The 22,477-nt window shown below is 39.5% G+C and overlaps 1 protein-coding gene across 2 annotated transcripts in view; it reads right to left on the reverse strand.

Moving 5' to 3' along the window:
* The window catches only part of BRSK2 (BR serine/threonine kinase 2), a gene marked incomplete at both ends in the record, with an annotated part of 294,707 nt that overhangs the window by 28,977 nt on the left and 243,253 nt on the right, over positions 1-22,477 (reverse strand). For both annotated transcript variants that reach the window (XM_079537669.1, XM_079537668.1), the window contains 3 exons: positions 3,565-3,625; positions 17,100-17,250; positions 22,284-22,381. In XM_079537669.1, the coding sequence (XP_079393795.1) occupies positions 3,565-3,625; positions 17,100-17,250; positions 22,284-22,381 (310 nt within the window). The remainder of the gene's footprint in view (positions 1-3,564; positions 3,626-17,099; positions 17,251-22,283; positions 22,382-22,477) is intronic.

Here is a 22,477-nt window from a genome sequence, read left to right on the forward strand (position 1 = left end):
GGTTTTTCGGCCAATTTGCTCTTGGATGGCAAAGTCTGCGTCTTTGGGTTGGGCTGAAGTGCTGGCTTTGGTTGGAGTACATGTCCAGGCCTGGAGGCGTTCCTACAAGCATCGGGGTCCAAGGAGACTTGGGGTCGGGGAGAGAAAGGGAGGTCGGAGGTCTGAGGGGGGATGAAGAACTTTCTGATAGGCTACGAGACAGACACGGAGTGTCCATGCACATCAAAAACAGTGAAATACGCATAGAGCGGGCGAGCAGAGAAAGGAAAGTCAGAATAAAATCCATCCGAGTCACAAAGATGCATCATGTCACAAGGGGACACAAGAGATGGAGGTGAAGGGGTAGTGGGGGAGGGATTTTGCAAAGAAACAAAAACGAACAAACAAACAAAAAACAAAAAAAGACATGCAGTTAGCTGGGAACACGGCATCATCAACAACAGCAGCAGCGGCAGCAGCAAGAACAACAGTGTCATAACAGGCTTCATCATATTAACCAACCACGTGTCAGCAAAGGAAAACAACAGAAAGAAAAGTAAAACAAAGGAAAAGTAAAAAACAAAATGAAAGAAAGTAATCAAGAAAAAAAGAAGAGAGAAATGTCATCTCTCTGGGATTGTTCTGATCGCCCTGCAGTGAGAGAAGCACAATGCTTAGGGAGGTGAGGAAGGGGAAGAAGAATCACTGAAGCCACACACAAATTGAGATATGCCAAGAATGGGACCAACTCTTTCAGCTCAAAGTGCCCATGTGCAAACCTAGTGGAGAAATGGAACTCAAAACAGGTGTGTGATACATACGGAGTGGTAGGCGATACACAGAGCTTACTGCACACACCGGTCAGAACCTCTGTCCCTCCTCTTTGCCCCTGACTCTGGCTAAGGCACACATCAGCTGCAGCCATCCTTGCAGAAGGAGGGAGTTAAGGGAGAGCGATGCCATGTTGGCATCTAGCCTCCTCCCCTGGCCTGGATGGTTAAGCTGCTCAGCATCCGCTCGGGGTTTCATAGTACACAGCGCCAAGAGGAAAACGTGACCTCAACTCGGTGCTTAATTTGTGAATAGCTATAGCAAAAATTTCAGAAAGGCCTGGAAAATTCATTTATCTGGGAAGAGACGATATTTCCCATCAGTCTTTATGCTTCTCCTGCAACATCCCTCATGCTGTCAAAGACAGCTTGATAATTAAGATTTCTGTCATACAGTTACAGCAGTCTTTGACATTAAGTCCCAATTCTGTGAAAGGGTATGGGGAGAACCACTGTTTGTAAGATACAGCGTAAAAAAAGAAAAAGACAAAGTTCATAATCCAGCATTGAGTTATCAAAAATGGGATTATGACTTTTTTTTTTTTCTCCAAACAATAACATCTAAACATGTAACAGGCATTTTGGGAAACTGTTCATATGGTACCAGCGAACAGCAGTACACAGACTTGAGAAGACAGAAGCCTTTTCAAGGCACAGTTGCACGTAAAAGTCACTTTTAAAACAAAATGAACATCCTTACAAAGTATTGCTGTTAACACCCCAGACTGCAAGTACTGGCAGACTTTTAAAAATAGACATTATCACTCAAGCTCTTTACCTTTGGTGTGCATTCATGTTCTGATTTTTTACAAATTATTAACTATCATGAAACATTCATCATCTTCATTACTATTATTATTATCCATTCTGAATATTTAGAAGCTCTAGTCAGGCAACATCCAGACATGCCACTCTCCCACATGTCAGGTAAGCACATGCAGCAGTACTAAGTTCACTTTCTGGGTTTGATGGATTAACACAATGCTGCCATGTTTCTAACTTGCCGAGATGTATTTAAAGCGATGTCTAAAATTGTTTCCACCAGAGCTTTCTACTTGAAGAACTTAGGGTTAGGCCATTAAAATTAAAAGAAAATCACTGCATCAAAAAGTTTGTATTACTGTTAGAGTTGTAAAGTTAAAATTAAGTTTGACATTTTGGTTCATACTGATCACTAACAAGAAGGAAAAGGGAAAAGATGAAGAAAGTGCTTAATTTATGAAAGTCACTACCAGCATCTGACTACTAATCATTTGCAGATGACTTCAAATGATAAAAGTCAAAAACTGTTGATTGCAAACATTTCCGTGCAATTTTTAAATCATTTGTGCGTGACTATTTGAGAAACAAATTTGAAAGCAACAAGTCAAATTAAACTGCCACTTAAGCCATTACTAATCTGAATGGGCACCCTTAATTACCACATTTCTAGTAACATAACAAAGAACGAGATCATGTCTGTCTTTCAGCCGGCGCAATAGGGAAAGCCATTAGCAAGATCCTGTGAGATTTAACAATCCTTAGTTGCCACTGAATTGAACTTCTCATAGAACTTTACCTAAGCAGTGCATACAGTGAAATGTGCATTTGATTTTTAAAGTATATTCTCCTTTCAATAATCTAAGATGCTATTAGAACATAGGTAAGGACTTTAAAAATTTTTTTATTCCAACATTACCTTCTAAGCCACAAATCTGACCTACCTTAAAATGGTTATGAACTGTGGAAAATGCCATCTGGCTGCTAAATCCCTTTGAAGACTATTTAATCAACTGCCTATTAAGTAATAATGTTAAGATACAGCAACTATGGAACAGATCTTGTCATCCTTATTCTTTGATGTAGTCCTACTGAGATGTCAGAAATTGATCCCAAGAGATCAATTAAAGATCGGGTCTAAAGTTTGCAGCTCTGGATGCTTATTTTATGCACACAGCTCTTCTTGCTCTTTCTCAGTACTTTCTGCAGTGGTATGAGAATTCTCAGATATCTGCTTCATCCCACTGCCATTCAAGAGGTACAGAAACAAGGAAAGAAAGGAAATGGATCTTCACTGGTTCCTGGTACACTAAAGACACAGAGGAGACTGCAAACATATTTCTGTCAGTTGCAAAACAGGGGAACCTAGAATATGTTTCAGAAAACAATTCAATCAAGCAAGGAGTTGGAAGCTTTACTAGCCTGTAAACTTACACCTGATTGTCTTTATAGTATACACCTTACTGGGGATTTACGATACCCTCAATTAATTTACTTTTTACTCTCCCTTTAAATTTGCTGTTCCTCAAATTTCTGAAACTGATTTTGTTTGAGTTTCTAATCCAAGCTACTCTGTGGCAAACTGAATTAAGTTGATTGTAGCCAGCATGGCTTGATGCTCTGCTGTGGCTTGATTGAAAGTAGCTGTGAAACAGTTTCTGATACATGGTCTGAAATCATGTCATATACAGACCTCAGCTGGAAATAGCAGTGTTTAGTCATAACAATGTTATTCAATGCACTTCTGAGATTGAAAAAGGACAGGGGCACAGTGAGATCCCTGAGGTACCTCTAATAGTGCAGGGAAAATGTATGGAAAATTCTCAGCTTGTATTTGTAGACATCATTTCCCTCACCACTCATGAAAATTTACAAGCTGCGAAGGAAAACCAAAACATCCCAGCTAAGAGCCATGGCTCTGCAGCAACAGATGTTGAAAAGCATCAAGCATGTGTGAGTGAACTGGACCAACGGATCCTGAAGCAGAACCACTTACCCTTGGACTGCTGAGAGGACTGGTGGAGAGCCCAGATGAAGCGCCGCTGATTGACCGAGACCTGAATGGACACAACAAGAAAAAGGCCCTCAGAAAATGTAAACAAGAAATAACCCTGAATACCAGCCACTGCAGGCACAGGCATGATGTGAGGAGAAGGAAGGAGACTGTCACTGGAAAAGCATGACTCTTTCCTCTCATTACTGTCCCACTCTCACAGCAAAACTCTAAGAAATGCTGCTTGCTCAAGGAGGAAGCTATAATCCCTTCTCATTACAGGAGTTGCTACCTTCTTTTTTCAAAAAGGACCGTCAAGATGCATGCTGGTGCTGAGGACTCTCTCCTACACAGTGCTGGGGGTCACATAATGAGATGCTCTGTCACAAGGAACATAGGAAGCCACTGTGTGCATAAGGCAAAAAGGAAGGGAGTTCCTCCACATATTAAGAAAAAAAGCAAGCCTTTGGGACCAAGATACATAATTGTTCCCTATGCAGTGACTTCCCATTGAAATCAAAGTTCACACTCTCTCAAGCTTCCCCAACTTCTCACTGATGGATTTCACAGCTCTGTTCCCCAGTAAGATTTACTTCTGTTGCATTAAACAAGCCAGGTTTTGTTTATGAATAACTAGTTCTGCTGTTATTGATAACTTCACCAATAGCAGGATAACTGCCCAGGTGTCCTCCAAAAAAAAAGCCAATCAATAGAGAATCAACTGCTTTACTTGCTGACAAGGCCACCTGCGCTGTAATGCTCTTATGCTCTCCAGCAAAGGCCATCTAATAAAACTGTGTGCTGTAGACAACAAAACGTATGAATGTGCTATATTAAAACATGCTGAAAAGGCACAGGCCAAATAAACAAACATTTCAGCAGAACAACTTTCCAGAAGGAGAGCTGCCCATCATGAGAAAAACTTCCATATGACTCAAACTGAGTAAGCCCCAGAGATAGTTTTAAACAAAAGAAAGTTGACTCAAAGACTGAAACATCTTACAGCAGAGAACTTGGCTAAGAACCTAGCTGGTCAACAACTGCCAAGCAACATGCCAATTTAGTCTGTCTAGCAATGTTTCACCTATACTAAGAGCAATGAAAGCAATTATTTGCCTTCAAGTAATGTATGTGAAAAGGTAAAATCTTGTAGATGCTTGGAAAGCTGATTACATGTGTGCATGTGTATATACATATACTTAGAATTGATATGGGTCGGTTAGTATCAACTTGTATATAAGGGAATATAGAAGAAATTTAGGCCATTAATTGTCTCTGATTACCGAACTTTTAAATCTGTTTTAGAAGAATCAAAATATCTGTTTCTGAAATGGACTCCTAGAAATACATTCCTAAATAAATTTGAGTATTAAAATTGCTAAAAAATATGTAAACTGCATAACAGGAGGCTGTTCCAGAGAAAGAGTAAGTTAACACTGAACACAGTGGTAGATCTTATTCTCTCTTTATCCTCTGCATGGTTTTCCTTCTATCTCTTTCCAGTTTGTCCATCACAGGTAGGTAAAATGCAGAAGCCCAGACTTGGCATGCTTTTTTTTTTTCTTCTTTTTTTTCCAAATTAAATCTAAATTTGCACCATGAAAAACTGGGGCACTCATTTACGCAGAATCTCCCTCCTTGTACCCTGCCACAGTCTGCCCATGTCAGTATGGCAGACAAAATCTAGAAGCTCAGTCTTGGCACTTAATTGAACATAAATTTGCACCATCGTAATATGAGGTGCTCATAAAGGTTTATGCAAAGTAGCTTTAAAGGGAGAACTGTCTGCTCTGCTTTCAATAGGCCATTTTGTGTGCCTGTTCTATAACTGAAATAGCTGAGTGCAACGCAGATGTGTCGTGCATATGGGAAGTTTGGTTAAAATCTTCCTTGTATGAGTCATCAGCAAACGCTTATTCCAAACCATAAATTACAAGACAAGCCTATAAATTACCTTGCACAAGATTTGTGAGGCATTTAGGTGCCCAAAGATGCAGTTAAACACCTGTTTAGGAGTTTAACCACCACTAGGAGATGTTCCCACCAATATTTAATTATGGTGGGAAAGTCCTCTCTGACACTCACCTGAATTCCAGGATACTTGATTAAAAGTTCCAATCTGCTATTTCCTCTTTGCAATCAGATGTTTCCAAGTCCTGAATTCTCCCCTCCCAACCCCACTGCCTTCTATGTTTTTACAAAAATGATCACACACATGGAGGACAAAACACGGCAGTCCCGCCCTCCCAACTCCCAGTTCCTTATTGGAAGCAATATTTGAAAAAAGAGTTGTTGTGTACTGTGTTTTCATCCAGCCTAGGAGCCTGAGGTAGGGGACAGAAGAGAGAGTTAGTGTGATATCCTCCTAGAAATGCATTTACTATCCACATGACTGCTATCAAACAAATTTTATTTCTGTTGCTGATTTACATGCAAAAATATATAAGACGTAGGTCTTAGGTCTTATAGCAAATCTTAGTTTGTCCACACTGGAAATTGTATAGAGGAGCAGTAGGAAGAGCTTAAAGAACCCTGGGTTAATTTTAAGTGCTGGGGTGAAAAGAGAGTTGTACATTATCAAAACTTTTCCCTTTTACAAGAACATGTTGATATGGAATATAACAGCCAAACTGAGAATTTCTTCCTTGCATCTTCTGCAATTTAATAAATCCTGCAGAATTTACCTTTACAAATGTGACACAGTTTCCAAGCTGGCTATAAGAACTCAGAACAGCAGCAGTTTCTATACTCCAGTACAAAAATGCCAACAAGCAAAAATGAGAGATTTTTCCTCCCATCGAGATCACCCTAGCTAGGAAATGCTGGAATTCATTTTAAAACAAACAAACAAACAAACAAACACACTGCTCCTGTATCTCAGAGTCAGGTGGACAGAACTGGGACAGGGCCAAAAGAAAGTAATGAAAAAGTTGCATTATGCTGAAATGCTGCAATAAGAACAGAGAGAATTTACATCTGTATCCCCCTCACCAGAAAATAAAGGTATGAAGCTGTACAGGCAGCACATTAGTATGGCAGACCCTGGATGATGTTACATGTTGAAAAAGGAGAAAATTATGAAATCATCTTACATTCTTATGGCTACACACTAAGCGTATTTAACAGGAGATATCTATTAGTGAGCAACCTCCTCAGAGGTTACTCTACAGGCATTAAATGTCATTGGAAGTATGATATCTGTAGTTATTCCAATAGCTTACTATTGCACGCAACAATCTAGGAATCTATGAACATCGTGTGTGACTCATTTTGCTCTGTGTTTTGCACTGCTGTCTGCTTGGGCATTAACTCAATGGAAGCCATCAAAAAGTTGTTGAAAAAACAAACAGAAAAGTTAATGCAGTTGCTCAGTCAAAGAGCATTCCCTCAAACACAACTGCCACATTAGGGACCCAAGAGGAGACTCAAGTCCCATCAATAGTGACACAATTGGTTTGTCAAATATGGAGGGAGGAAATGAAAATAAATAAATCCATCTTTAGGGATCTAGACGCAAGTTCTAGGTAGTGGCAGCCACAGAGAGCACTCTAAACATATGTTGGGTACTGAAATCATCGTGGGCTATTCCTCCCATCTCAAAGACAGACAATAAGCAGGAGACATCTGAGCTATGAAAGAAAGAGGCCAAGCACTGAAAAGAAATGAGCATGTGCGGGCTGTAGCTCATATATGCGATGCCTTTATACCTTATTCAATCTATTTGATACTTCAATTACAAGGACCTTTGTTTTAAAGCATGTTTTTACTCATTTTAGTCAGCTGCTACAACGTAAGGCCCAATTTGTGTTAGATCAGTTGGTCTCTTACTGGTAAACCCAAGGAGCTGGAATCCAGTTTCCAGCTGGTTTAAGAGAACTGCCGTTTCTTGTGAGCTCTAAGAACCCAGGGCTGAAGCCTGACACTGTTGAGGTGTAAGCACAAGAAGGAAGAAAAAGCAGCTGATCTGCTAACCACAGTACACATATAGCACAGTGCAGAGCACCTCTACATAGCCCTTCACTCAGATTAATTTTCAAGTGCTTTGAACAGTGCATCACCTAGTATACACCAATAAAGTGCATAGGCTTTGCAGCCAGCATTAAACATTTGGGTCAGATTTGGCATTTGTTTCATCTTTGAATAACCACCTCACAGAAATTTTTCCTACAACAAAAAGTGAGTTTGGTACCTTGTTGCAGTCCCAGCAGAACTTGCTTTCATAGCACAGTTTTACTAGGATGCTAATACAGTCTTTTAGCTGGTCAAGCTGGAGCCATGCTTCCAAGAAGGAGAGCCTGCAGCATGCATGCAGCGTGCAGTAATGCATCTGACTTGTGCCCCTGGGTGAAATGCCTTCAAAATTTTGAGTTGGTTTGATTCTGTGCATAGTTTTGTAAGGCATAGCCAAAATATCCGGCCAATTTTTGTTTGTTTAAAGCATAAATTGGGTGGCATTTGATACTCCTCTTTGCTTGATCACTCAAGTAAAAATAAAAAATTGTAAAGTGCAGTTTGGGGTATGAAACCCCTGAAAACTACCCAAATTAATAAGCAATAGTGAACATTCAGGCACTGTGTATTACATTTCATCACTTCTGTTCCTGGGTGTCCAAAAAATGCAAACTGTAGTTCCTTGCTTCCTGACGCTGAGTAGGAATAGACTACTTCTAATGCTACTCTGTCTTACAGTCCCAACTGTCCAAACAATACCAACCTTAACGTCTTAACATACTTCTGCTTTTGTCAGAAGTTCTACTTATAGTAATTCCCTTTGGGAAGATGAAGCCCTTACAAAAAGCACGCAGTGATTTTTGACTGCAGGTGTTGATAACACACCTCTTCTTCTTCCTTCCAGCACACAAGGAAGGTGATGTTAAACAGCCTTAACCAGCCAATCATACTGCATGATAATCATTTATAAATGGTTTAGAAAGAATTAATAAATCGTAAAGCATGTTATAAACATGCTGTATGAATATAAATATTTCTGGTGCTAATTAGCCCTCTCAGTTTGTACCTTCTCATAAGCTTTTACTGTAGTTTGTAGTGATCTATTACAACATTTTTATTAAATCATTTATTAATAAATGTTCCCCTTATGTTAAGAATTTATAAATGGAAATCTAATTCAAAGTGGGACTGCATTTCTAATTGTACCTCTGTTCTCTTTATTGAAAATTGAAAATAAAGAGCTTTGAACATATATCTTGTTTAGGGCCATCTGCTCACCTCCTAAGAAAATCTATACTCAAAAGAGAGAAAATACCCAGTACTTTTTTTAATAACACAGATGGGACTGAGCTTTATTTTTATTTTAGAAAAAAAAAAAAGGAAAAAAAAAAAAGAAAGAGAAAAGGATAAATTAGGATCAGAGTTAACTGGAAGGTATCAAGAAGATACAAAAAGAGAAGGGGGAGATATTCTCAGGTATTTTGGTACCTACACAGTGTCTGAGATTAGTTCTGTGTGCTCACAGACATTGAAACATACAGACAAGAGAACAAAAAAGAACCCCAAACTAAGCTATATGGAGTGTAACTCCAACTTAAAAGCACACAAACACACACAAAAGCACCAAAAATGCTTCTTCCCACATCTCTCTCTATCTCCCTGCTGAGAAGTCTCATTCTCTGAACTGTATCCACTTGTATTGTATTTGTAAAGTGCAAATGAGAAACTTCTCTACGAGTCATAACAGGTCCCACAACAGGAATAATCCAAAACTAGAGCTTACCCCAATGGATCAGCACTCGCCATCCTTGGAAAGAGAAAATGAAGAGAGAAGGCAAAGAGAAAGAAAGAGAAAGAGGGGGATGTGGAAGCAGGTGGAGAGAAGAGTAGGAAAAGCAGAGTGAAATACTGTTCGGAGAACTGCACGGTCATAATTATTGCCACAGGTGCCTACATCTTCAGAAACCAGGAACACGAGGGGGACAGTTTGATTCACTAGAAAATAACTTCTGTCCTGCTCACAATAATGCAGACACACCCAACTTTGGCACTGGGGAATATGGAGAGGGACATTCTAAGGCTGTAAAAAAACCTTTCCAGCCAAATCCCAATGAGAGCAGTCAGCAGAGCAACGGGGATCAGATGTTATGCTGAATTTCTTTTCTGACTCTGACATAAGTCACAGTTACAACAAACTGTTATAAAGGAAATTGTCTCCTTTTTGTCTCCTTTTTGCTCAATGTAGTGTCCCTCTGTCCCCCAAGCTGGCCTGGTAAGAAGTACTTTTTTTGCCATGAATGAACTGTGAAACTTATTGGTTATTAAAGCATGCATTTCTGAGCCAGCTTGGGAGCCCAGGGTACAAGACTGTAGCTCAAGCTGTGAATCTGCTTTGTTACTGGCTTATTAGTCATGACGGTCTTAGAGTCAGGAATTCAGATCACCTAGAGCATACCAGCTCAGCAACCCAGCACTTATCTCTGTGGATGCTATCTTGTGCTCCAGGATCTCATTTTTCATTTAAAATAAATTCAGACTCTGGCTCTTAAAGGTTGCAAGGGAAATCTTTCAAATGTGAACGGAGAATAAATCAATGCTGTGCTGAAAAGAGTCCGAAACAGCAGCTTTAAAGGCAGAATGAATATCTGACACATTGACTTTGATGCCAAGGGACAATCAAAAACTTCAAGATTCTTTTTTTCACCAGTAACCAAAGCACTCAAAATAGGAAAGAATAGTCAGGTTATCAAGTTTTTAGGGGTGAGGGTACGGAAACTCAAGAAAGCATCACCACTTTTTTAGATTAACAAAGATTAATTAGGAATTAATTAGGAATAAAGGTGTGTTATTAAACCAAATAATTTTTAAGGCAGATGCTGTGATTTTTTCCTCTCTGTCTCTTTTTTTTTTTTTCCTCTCTCTCCATTTTCAGTAACAGGCTCCCAAGCTGCCAGAGTTACCTCTGGCTGGGTGAGGAAAATCCATTTTCCACAAGACGGTCACCAACAGAAATGCCAAATTTAATATATGCCCAGTAGATTTCACAGTTTCCTACTCAGTGCAACTAGCCATGCTTCCGAATACAAGAACATTGCAAATGCTGGGCTAGGCAACACAAGGTACTTTTGAGGAAAGTTAAAATTAAAACACAGTTAGAACAGAAAGAAAAAGTTGTGCTATGCATCAATAGAGAAGTGGAAAGAAGCATTATAGTAAGTTCTTTTTCATGTGCTTGAGTGATACTCCATTTGTATTTTGGCGTGGGGGTGCAAATTTGGTTAAGATCTCATTCATATATATACAAATACATATACATTGTATATATTTAGGGATGAATGCTGTCCTCAATTGGACCAGTACAAATCTACCTGCAGTGATGAACTGAGAAGAACAAATTGACACCCATTGTATAATGGAACGTGTGTGTATATTTATACAGCAAATACACCCATACCCAAACATGCAGAATATTAAAATGTAAATAGAATGGGTGCAATAAAGTTGATTCATTTTTCTTTCAAGTCATTTTCCCAACGGGGAAGGCACTTAGGAGGTTAACAAAGAGAATGGAAAGCAAGTTGACAATAGGGAAAAGGAAGAGGCAAATGAGGTTCAAAAAAAATTGACAATCCCAGGACACAATAGACCCAGAAGCGCAGACATGTGCATTCCCTACAATACTGAAGCAAGTGAACTACGGAGCTGCAGCAACCCAGATACAGAAGAAGAGAAGCGCTGAAAGAGGGGGTGAAAGTCAGAAAGAAAGAAAGAGAAAGGGACAGTGGCCTCAGCTACTAAGACAACCATGTGCATCTAGAGGGAAGGGACCCTTAAAGATGCAGTATTCCTTTAAAAAAGACGTCATAAAGTTGGATAATTAAATGCTGAACAAAAATTTAATGGCCATCAGGATTAGTTGTCCTCATTTGGCTGGGGATCTCTTCACTGCCTATCCCTTCCCTTCTTGTAGCTGTACACAGATGTAGAATTCAGTTCCTCTAATTTTCATGCCACTGAGGTCCCTCATCCTAACTGCTAAGAGGGAGAGGGAGGTGAGAGAACAGCAAATGTGATCTTTCAAAAATCAGCCTGGCCTTTCAGTGAGGAGGGGCCACAAGTGATCCTTGTGACTGCCCTACCCTTCTCCTGTACTCTGAAAAAAAATACCTTTGAGGGGGAACACAAAGCGCCTGCATGTACGTAAGGAGTTCCCCCAGTGGCTACTGAAGAGTCACCTCCTCTGCTCCTAACACAGCCTAACAGCTGCTAGAGAAGTACAGAGGGATGATGACATCTGAAGGACCCTTCTCAAGCCACAGATGTAAAGGCACCTCTCTTACTGAACCTGATTTTTAATTACTGTGAAAGAGCTAGTCTTTGGAGTAGCTTCACACTAAATGCTAATACAAGAAGTGACACATTCAAGAATACAATCTACATACAGGGGGAATCGGAGAGAGGAACATGTATCAGTCTGAGGAAAACTCATCCACTTAAAGCCTACGTAACCACTATTCTTTTATGGCTATGAAACTATGAGTTTTCTAATGGTTTGGGTACAATTCTTGTACTTAGGTTGCCATCTTAAAGGTGCCTTACATACATGATGGACAATCATGTGAGCGCAAGGTATTCGAACTTCACTGTGGCATGTTCAAGGTTTGAAACACTGCTCACAAAGGACTCAGTCTGCAAAAGGCCAAAACAGAGACTGTCTTCACATCCTGTAAGTCTTCCTTAGCTTAAACACCGCTTTTATCTTTAAGTAGAAGGGCTATAAAGGGAAAAATGGAAAGAAAAATGGCTAGCTGAGTCCTCAGGCTGGTTCCTTTAAGGAATTCACCAATTCTTTTGAATCATATGGAACTAAGTATTTAGCTGCCGATTTTGGATAGCTGTTTGTCCAAAACGTATGAACATTACATTATGATGAAGAATTATCCACTGGGATGACAGCTTCTGACATCAGAGAAGAATTCTCTTACTCTAAGACCAGAATTTTAGGAATTCTACGTCCACCAACAACCTCATCATAAGTCTGGGGTGCCACATGAGACCTTAAATCTAATGAACTGTATGTCTTCCACTGTGCCTCTATTCATAGTTGGGAGTTACTCTTTTTCTTACTCTTCAGCATCTGTTAGACTGTCAGACTGGAATCATCCTCCAAAAGCCCCCTCTTTCAATCACCTTTTCCTCGTGTTCTCTGATGCAGTCAGGACAGTCTTAAAGAGTTTGTCCCTTACCTAGAGGTACTTAATTTTTTGCTCAAATCAGACAGGATTCTCAACATTTCCTACTATTGCTCTTGCTGACTTGGTTGTACTGCTGTTTCTAGTGCTGAGAATGGAGCACTCCTGGCTCTCCTAGCTCCAGCCTTTCCCAGAGCAGTTCTAGCAAATACATATTCTAGCTTAGGCATCCTAACTCATGGCAGAACTGAACTAGTAGCAACACGATAACATTGTAGTGGGGAAAATAGTATAGTCACAGGCTGCATTGGGGATAGCCTCAAATGTAAGGCATTGTACAAAACTGTATGTAGTGGGGCCAGTAAATATCCCACTCTCTTTGTTTCTTTCTAAGAAGGAACAGCTATGTCCCCATACAGAGAAGGTAAGTACTGCATCTTTAAGGTCTAAGCAGTGAGGTAGAGGAGAGGAACATATTGTCAGTGTTTATATACCTTTCTTCTTTGTTGAATTTGGGATTGGCTTCAGAGATATCCAGGCTTTTACTGAACATTGTTTTACTATGGCAGGAACAAAGCGAGAAAACAGAGTTACTAGTGTGGACATTTATAAAAGAGAGTCACCTGAAGCAATGCTGGACACCCAGCCCCCCAACCCATCCTCCCCTTTTTAAGCAATATTCGGAAAAGTTTCTTTTACTTTACAGCTATGGGCTAGGCCTACAGAGAGCTGAAGTTCGTTATCTCCCCTTGACTTCTGAGGTCTAAGATGACTTCCCCCAAACATACTTGTAAACCCTGCTCTTCTTTATCTAGTTGAAAACCCAGATACAATCTACTTTTATCACACTTTCCAGGGCATACAGAACATGCCTGAAGGTACAAATAGCAAAAGCACACATTACTCAGATTTCTCTAGAAGATCTCAACAGTAAGCACAACCTGGGAAAGGGTTTAAATTAGGCCATTAGGCCCTTGTACCACTTACTCCCAACTCTCTTTCCCATATCTTAGGTCTGAATTCCTGAAGCTTAAAAGCAAAATTCCTTATGCTTTGCTAAAAGGGGAGTTCTCCAGGATATGCTTCACTGTTTCACAGAACACAGCTTCCTAATGTTAGCTGATTTTTCACACAAGCTATCTACTTCAATAACCAGAAAAAAAAAATGAATAAAGCCCATTTTAAAACTTTTTTAAGTTTTAAAGGAAAAGTTTTAAAGGAAAAATTTTTTTGGATTTTTCCAGTTGAACTGCTGAAAATTTCTGGTATATCCCCAAAGGATTCTTGTTCCCACAGTATTCTACTTTATCTGTACGATTTTGGCCCAAGGGACGAATTAGCTGGTATTAAAGTAAGTTCAGAATCTACCTCTTTTCTTTTGACAATACAATGAAATAGCACAAAAGCAGAATCAAGTAAGATGCCACTATGAACCTGCTAGGTGGACAACTAGCAGGGAAAACCAAGTATCAGGTGTCTGTGCACACTAATTTTGTCATTCACAGTCAAAGATCCACTGGAGACCACTTGCAGAGGTCAGCACAAATATTTCAGGTTGTCAGCAAGCTCAAAAAGCAGTGTTTGTATTGAATTCTTCCTATACATTATTCAGAACTAAGTCACTAACTGTCTATGTTTTTCACCTAACACTTTCTCAGCCTGCTTGGCTCAAAGCTGCCGAGTTTCAAGTATCAGTAGAAAGATGTGCCCTTAAACAAGCCCAGACCAAATGCTTGTAGAGTCCCCACTTGGTTACCAAAAGCAAGCTCATCACACAGACACATAAAATCAGAAGTTATAACATTAATCCCCTTTTTGCAACAAAACACCTGCTTATTACTGGGAAAAAGGACATGGGACTAAATCATGACACATGGGTGTGTTCTGCTCATGGTCAGAAGAGTCTGCCCACTGGTTATCTGAAGAAAGAAGCAATAGCTCTGGGTCTCCAGATGTTTGTACTGGCCATTTGTGTCTAAACGGGAGGCCTGTTTCCACAGTCCACCTCCCTGTCTTCCTAGTATTATAGGATAAAAGCACTAACCAGTCTTCCATCCAGACCAAAGAATGTCATTCTTCAAAAAAGCATCCAATCCTGGGATCTAATATCTAGCACTGTAAAATCCACTCTCAGTGGGTCATTTCATGGAAAATAATATGCTGCTGGCCACTAAAAATCCTTCAGTCCTGGAGGAAGGCACTTGTCTTTTTGTTACTGACTGCTCTGACAGATGGTGCCCCATCAGCAATGCATCGTCCCCAGACAATCCCTATGCAGTGGTGTTTGTTAATGAAGCCAGTTCATGTTATAAAAGACTGTGCTGCCAGCAACACAATATGTGCCATTGTCATCTGTGGAAGTGGAATGGTATGAGTTATGGAAGCTCAGACATGGAGTAAAATACTATCTTCCCATCAACCCCTTCCAAAACAAGCACTGCCAAGCTCATCATCATCAATCATGGTGTTATTACAACCCTTCCTCCACCCTCAATCACACCCTGTGTCCAACCATGTGTTGTGTGGTATGCATTTCCCTATATCTCTTTTGTGGCTGGAAGGTTTTACTTCCCCCTTAAAGCCAAAACTCTTCTTACTCCTGTCACCTGGATATGTACCTCCAGTGCTGTGCACTCATCTCAGACCTTTGACTTCCAATAATTTCTCATCCAGAATTAAGTGAGATATTTAAAAGCAAAAGTATAATGAGACACAATTTTGCTTCTTCGGCATTTCCAAATTCAAAGGCAAAGCTGAGAGATGGAAGGTTTCAGTCCTCAGAAAATCTCAGAATCAATCAAATACATTCTAGGCTGGTGGAACAAGACTGGATTATTATCCTCAATTGTTCATCTCACCACTTCCTATTTGTCTTGCCCAGTTGGACAGTTACTGCAAACAGCTGCAGAGTACAACTCACAGGCAGCTTTGGGGTGGGGGAAAGTGATTCACCTCTGTCTGGCTCCTCTCTGGGCAATTTATGGCTCATACATCTACCAGGTACTAGATTAAATACAGAAAGTTGAATAAGGAGTAAGCAACTGTTTGTCAGTGTCATCTTCATCCTTATCACTTTGAGGCCTACCAGGAACATTTAAGAGTACACGCTGACCTGAACATTTCCTTAACCCAAACATTAAATATCAAAACAAACCACACACTCAAAGTGAGGTTTCCAACCTACACTACAGCGAAAAATCTTTCTGGCAGTCTACCTCAAGACCACATATCCAGGCTGAAATAAGTCCTGGAAAGATCCTGAAAATCACTTTCTCCTCACTATAGGCAGAATGTTAACAGTTGCCAGCAAAACTTTCTAGCAATTCTAGGGGTCTCTGGACTGGAAATTATTCCATTTCATCCAGTTTCACTTCATCCAGTTTTCAGTCAGCACAGGGAGTTTCTGAGCAGGCACAACAGGCTCATTTTGAGCAGATCTTAATAGCTAGATAAAAATAATCACGTCATAAAGCTGAAACAGAAGTTATAGCATCATCAGCATATATATACGTGAAGTGTTAAGTGTTCTTTAAGACTGACTGATTTATACAAGCGTAAATCCAAATACATATGCTTCCTTTAGGATAGACATAGTGACTGAGGAAGCAACTCCCATGGTTCACATAAGTGAACTTCCACAGTTCACTTATTTCATCAGAACCTGCCTTGAGGAAACATCATTTTCTTCTGCTGTCTCTCCACAACGATAATACTTTCAGAGAAAAGAGGTAAAATTGCATGAATTTCAACAATTTACAGACATGGTAATTTATGTGGGTCGGATGCATATCAGCCCTGACAGTACATTTCAAAGGTACCCACAGATGCCTGCACAGGGCTTTCCAAACTCCACCTATTCTAACAGTGTAGAGGATGAAGTTCATCCCATTTAACTTCAAGTGCCTAAGAACTTAGCACCTAATCCAAAAGCATCATCATTTAGATTCCTGCCATAGGCTATGGAGACAGAGAAGAACAACTAGAGCTTAATTTATCCCATCTAAGATTGCTGGAACAGCACATACATATCTGAGATCTTCCAAAGACTTCATCTGTCCCCAGTGCCTACAGTGACAGCCTGTATACCTAGCTTAGACTGAATCCCTACATTCTGAACAATTAAAATGAGGTGAGATGAATTTTGCCCAGAGGACACAGCAGTTTCCTGAACAATAGCTGCAAGTGAACAGAAATCTTAAATTCCTGGCAGGACTTCTGTTCCTGTGTGAATAAGCACTGCTGGCTGCCAGATCACATTGTAAGTACGCTTGGAAGTTGTTATGAGTGCTGCTGTGAATAGAAGGGCTCCACAGCTCCTCTGTATGTACGACATGTAAGAGGGCAACAAACCCAGACAGGAGGGACTCTCAGCTCCCAAGTAAAGGAGGGACCCACCTCTGTCCATGTTGTGCCATTTCAATAGCTCTGCGAGCAGGGACGGGGGAGCCGCCATCTGTCACACTGAGAACCTCCATCGACTTCCTTTCTGGTCGCCGCTTCCCATGCCTGTTCAGCATTGGGGAGTCCACACGCTTCCTGGGGGGATCTTTATGAAAAGAAAACACTGTCAGCTGAATTCGGCTGTGACTTACCTCACACAGGTTGGCTAAATCCTCTCTCAAAGATCCCACTCTCACACTTCCCCTACAGACAGTTATCCTGGAGATGAACATTTGCACTCTCTTCCAAAACTACAAGCATTAAAACGTAAATTGCAATCCATCTGCAGAGAGGAAGAGTATTACTACTGAATGTATGAGCACTGTAAAATAAAGGTATGACCAAAGCACAGACTGCACAAATTACCTTACAAAGCTGATAACAGTAATAACAAGATAATAGCACGGGCTACAGCAGAAGCTATTAGCCAAAGGATATGCCATCCAGGGATCCTGGATATGTACTCAGGTTTCTTCAGCTTGCTTTCCATGCCCATGCTAGCTAGATTAAATGTAACGCAGGGACAAAAATACACTCTAAATTCAGACTTGTATTAGTCTCTGAAAACATACTCTTATTTTTGCATCTTCAGTATTAGATTTCAGGTTTTCCCTGCTGTGTTACATATTTCTTCCTTCAGCATTACAAATTAAACATTCTGGACTACCTGAGATAAACCTCCGATGAAAGCTACAGAAATCTATCACAAAGGTCATCATATTGCTTTTACTGCTGTAGTAACTGAAGTGCTTTATTGTATAACATTTCTATGAGGCATCGAAGTGCTACTTTCACTTTGCTGAGTGAAAACCGAGTTATAAGAATGAGATACTTAAAGGCATTTCATTCCTAAAGGCGCAGACAAACAATTACTGCAGCTCTGAGAAGCACCTAAATTGCTCTGAAAATAGTCTTTAGATACCAAACTGCATGACAGCAACTGGTCCAAGGTGACTTGCCAAACCATACACACCTCTGTGGTGATAAAGGGAACCAAACAGACTTGTTGAGTTCTTTTAATACTAATATATCTAATGGCATCTGAACAGTAAAAAGGAGTAAAGCAGAAAAACAAATAAGGAAAGATTTTCCTTGCTTTGGTTGGACTATTTGAATTGCCTGCTTGTATTTATAGACATCTTTTTAATTTTATCAGAGAGTGACTACCCTCAAGAAAAAGCATCCTTCATCTCTGCAGTTACAAAGAAGCTCACAGCATCCAGCCCCCCTAGGGCTTTTTTCTCTGCCAGGATTCCTTTCTAAAACTCTATCATTACTGCATAGCCAGATTATACTATTTTTATGACTCTGTCCTCCTCAGTCTTGGCCTATTTGCTTGTTTATTCTCTCTCTCACATCATGGTTTTCAGAATTTGATTCCTTCAAGGCAGGGTTTATTCTTGAAACAATGAGCACGAGCAAGTACAGCCCAAGTGCAAATGATACAGTGATAGCAACTGAACCTATTACCATATAATGTAAGTATTATTTGTATTAATAGTAATAATTGTGTTAAAAATGAGTTAGAGAAGAATAACTGTATCTCACTCTGTTTCAAGCTATGTTCAATAATAGAAAAGTGGTAGAAAACACTAGCAAGAAAAACATACAGAGCATAAAGTTACAGGAAAAACAGAGTGAGATAAACCTAACAACACAGTTGTACTGGGAAACTTGAGCTGCACACACATAACCAGTCAAAAGTGACCTGGGACAAGTTCAGACATTTCAAACTCCTGCTCTCCAAACATGTACAAAGAACAAAGGATGATCTACCCTACAGAACAACTATTAAAATGTTTGTTACCTATACAGAGTTGACACAAGATTTACAGAAGGGTACCACCAGAGACTATAAAGGAAAGGGGAAGAGTGCAGCTTAAAAAGAAAGAAGTAGGATGAAGATGACATAGACCAAAGAAGAGCAAGATGAAGAAAGTAAAAAAAAAAAAAAAAAGGAGATGAGTAAGCTCTGACTGTATCAAGGTTAGTTAATAACAGAGTATAAATAATAAGAAGGAAAATGGCAAGAGAAACAGCATATGAAAAGAAAATTTTTAAGGCAACTTCATCCATGCATGCTCAAAACAAAACACTTTACCAAATGGAAATTTAGCCAAGTGATGCAAAAGTGATGGTTAGGCTAAATACAAAGTGGACAATAGAAACAAGATAAAAAGGAATTGAAGAGGAATGAGCCAAAGACCTGAACAACAGTATTTTGTTGACAGAAAGCTTGAGAGAAGGATAGCAGCCAGAAAGACTATATGGGAATCAGCAGGACAATTAGGAAGGATAAGGATATTGCTAACAAGCTAAATGATACTTTTGTATCAATCTCTGCTGCTCAAGATACTGATTTCCAATCTGTATTTTAAGCTAAGAAAGAGAGGAAATAAGCAAAAGGAGAAGGTGGTGAAGTACATCAATAAATTCAACAACAGCAATTCAGGGTTTGATGGGTTTGATGGAAAATACATCCAAAAGTTTGTACGAATTTGGTAGAGCTTCTAATAGTGGTACTTGACTCCTCTTTAAAACTGGCTACAAACCTATACTATACATGACTGAAGGAAGCAAGTATTGTACATATTTTTCAAAGGCTTTAAGTAAGAAACCACAGGGTACCAAGTCTGTCATCACTGTCAAATCTAAGGATACTAAAGCACACAGTCATCCTCTCATAAGGACTAAAGCGGTGGCATATAAGAACAGTTGGAGATTTAGCAGCAGTACAGGAATTAAAGATAGGAAAATCTTCAGTGCACACACTTCTGTTCTTGAGTCTCTGGAAATGCTTCACAGAGAAACAAAAAAAACCATTCAAGTCCCAGTCTAGATACATGGTAGTTCTGGAGATGTATTTTCCTCTTACTTGATATCACAAAAGTGAAGACATTCTCAAGGATTTTTACAGGGAAAGAGCCTAGGTAAAAATCCAATCCTAAAGCCATTTATTTGAAAGGCATAAAATAAAGGTTCAGTTTGTGAGTTTGGATTATGCATGTCATCCTAACATGGCTATTCTGGCTGAATCTCCTTTACTCTGCTCTATTAAGAATCTCCACGTAAGCCTTTTGCTCAAGGAGACATCAGTTGATGCGTATGTATTTTACTGAGAGATTTCTTATTTCCTTGTTTTCGGTTAAAGAAAATAGAACTGGACTCACAAGACAGTTAGGGTGGCCCTCTTCTGACCCTTTGAGAAAGCTTTACATAGCTGAAGCATACAAAAGAGATATCAGAAGAGAAAGTGCTAGTCTAATGCAGCCAAATCTTTATTTCTACCCACATCCATCCATTCCATGGTCTAATGTGCAAAGAAGGAGGAAAAGGCAAAATAAAATTAGATTTTTTTTTTTTTTTTTTTTTGGCATGAACTCAGGCAATGCACAGTTCTCATGAATGTGGTTTCTTCAAGCTGCTAATATTATATCTATTACCTTTTCCCTGTTCTTCTCTGCTTGTGCAAAGCCATTGCTAATGGCTAACGATGAGATACTCATCAGAAGCATGACTGCTCTTAATTAAAACTTGCCCCGTGTTCTCAGAGATACTGCTGTGAACAGAGGAGGTAGAAAGCTCCTGTGGAACACGGAAGACAACTGACAAACACTCAAAGAATAATGTGCAGAGTCTAAAATGTGCCAATGCAGCACAATGATATATTCAGAGTGATGTTTCCCTGATGGAGAACATCGTCATCCCTTGTACAAAAAAAAAATAAAAATCCAGGAGTGGGTAATAGCACTTCTGTTCATCACATACTTTGGCGTGTGGAGGAAAGATGTATGTGATGCATTAAAGGCACAGCTGTGTATTCAGTTACGTGCTGGATATGAAGACTAGTCACCCTGCTTTTCTTACGACAGAAGCATATACATATTTGAGTTGGAGATTCATGATCTTGATGTGCCTTCCAACCCTGGCCATTATGTGATTCTGTGAAGCACATCTAAGATAAGAAGGTGTCATTACATTGCAGGATAATCTGTGTGAGTCAAAAGCTGATGAGTGAAGTGCAAGATGCCAAATTGCACTAAGCAAGGACTTTTGACTAGATCACCTGTGGCAAGCACATTTATCCCTTTGCCAAGATGCTTGCTGACATGCTCTCTGCAGCTCCATCCAGGTAAGAGTTTAAAAAACTACCAGGCTGACTCAGAATTTCCATTTTATCCCCCTCAGATGAGATCTCTCTGTAAAATTACAGGTCCAGTAGTCTGGAACTTTGATAATGTAATAATTCAGTTGAGTATTAACAAACTTACACTTTAATGTATCACTGTCCTGTAGGCTTGGGAGATAAAAGGCTTTTCAGTTAAAGAGCATTTTGGCACTAGCCTTCAAATGAGTGAAATACAAGACCTACAAATCACAACTCTACTATATAAAAATGCTATTTTGGGCCACTGATAGACGTGACTAATGCTTTATTAGTTAAACTTCTGTCAGTATGCACAGCACGAGTCACTTACACTGTTAGCTCCTTAGGGGAGCATTTTTCCAGTTGTCTATCTATATTAATGTAGTCCTTGGTGATCAGCAGTATTTTAAAACACTAACAAAGAACAATTCAGGAATAAAATGGTACCACAGGAGCTTTATAAGATATATATAATCTTACTGCGTGTTAAACTTCTAAAATCCTTTTAAGATAATCTAAAAACATGGCATTATAATGTATGTACTATAAACAGGTAAGTGATATTATTCATTCTTCCAACGGAGGATGTGTACACATAAAACTTTGTAGAAATGTAATGAATGGTATAGTCTTACTAATAGAAGTCCAGAAGCATCTCTGCAACACTGCACAAAGATCAGTAATTAGAAAATTCTACCACTAGACTACATTGCTCCTATACCTCCTCTAATTTCATAAAGATAGCTTGTGGGTCTGCATTAAATTTTTTAAGACTTCTGGCTCAAGACCAACACGGATGTTTCCGTGCTGAGATGGATATGTCATGAAAAACAAAGCCTTTAAGTTTAATCACAAAATGCATCTGCCCCCCTTTGGCCACATATTCTCACCAATGGTGTAAACTGCTTCAGGTTTGAGGATATGAGAAGAAAAAGGGCAAAGAAGTACTAGTTGAGATGGGTTCATGGTGACAGAGATCATTTCTTTGGTACCTATTTCATTTCTAGGGGGAAGATCCTCATCTTCATGACTAGGATATCTCTCCTTCCGGTCAAGCAGAAGAAAATAAATCATTTTCTCTTGGTTTTCTCTGAAAAAAACAAAAAGGAAAAAAATCTTTAAATTTGAAGCAGAAAAAAACAGTATGTAAAAAAACCCTTCTTTTCAAGCAGTTACAGTTATTCTA

This window comes from Tetrao urogallus, assembly GCF_951394365.1.
Source record: "Tetrao urogallus genome assembly, chromosome: 6".
NCBI lineage: Eukaryota > Metazoa > Chordata > Aves > Galliformes > Phasianidae > Tetrao > Tetrao urogallus.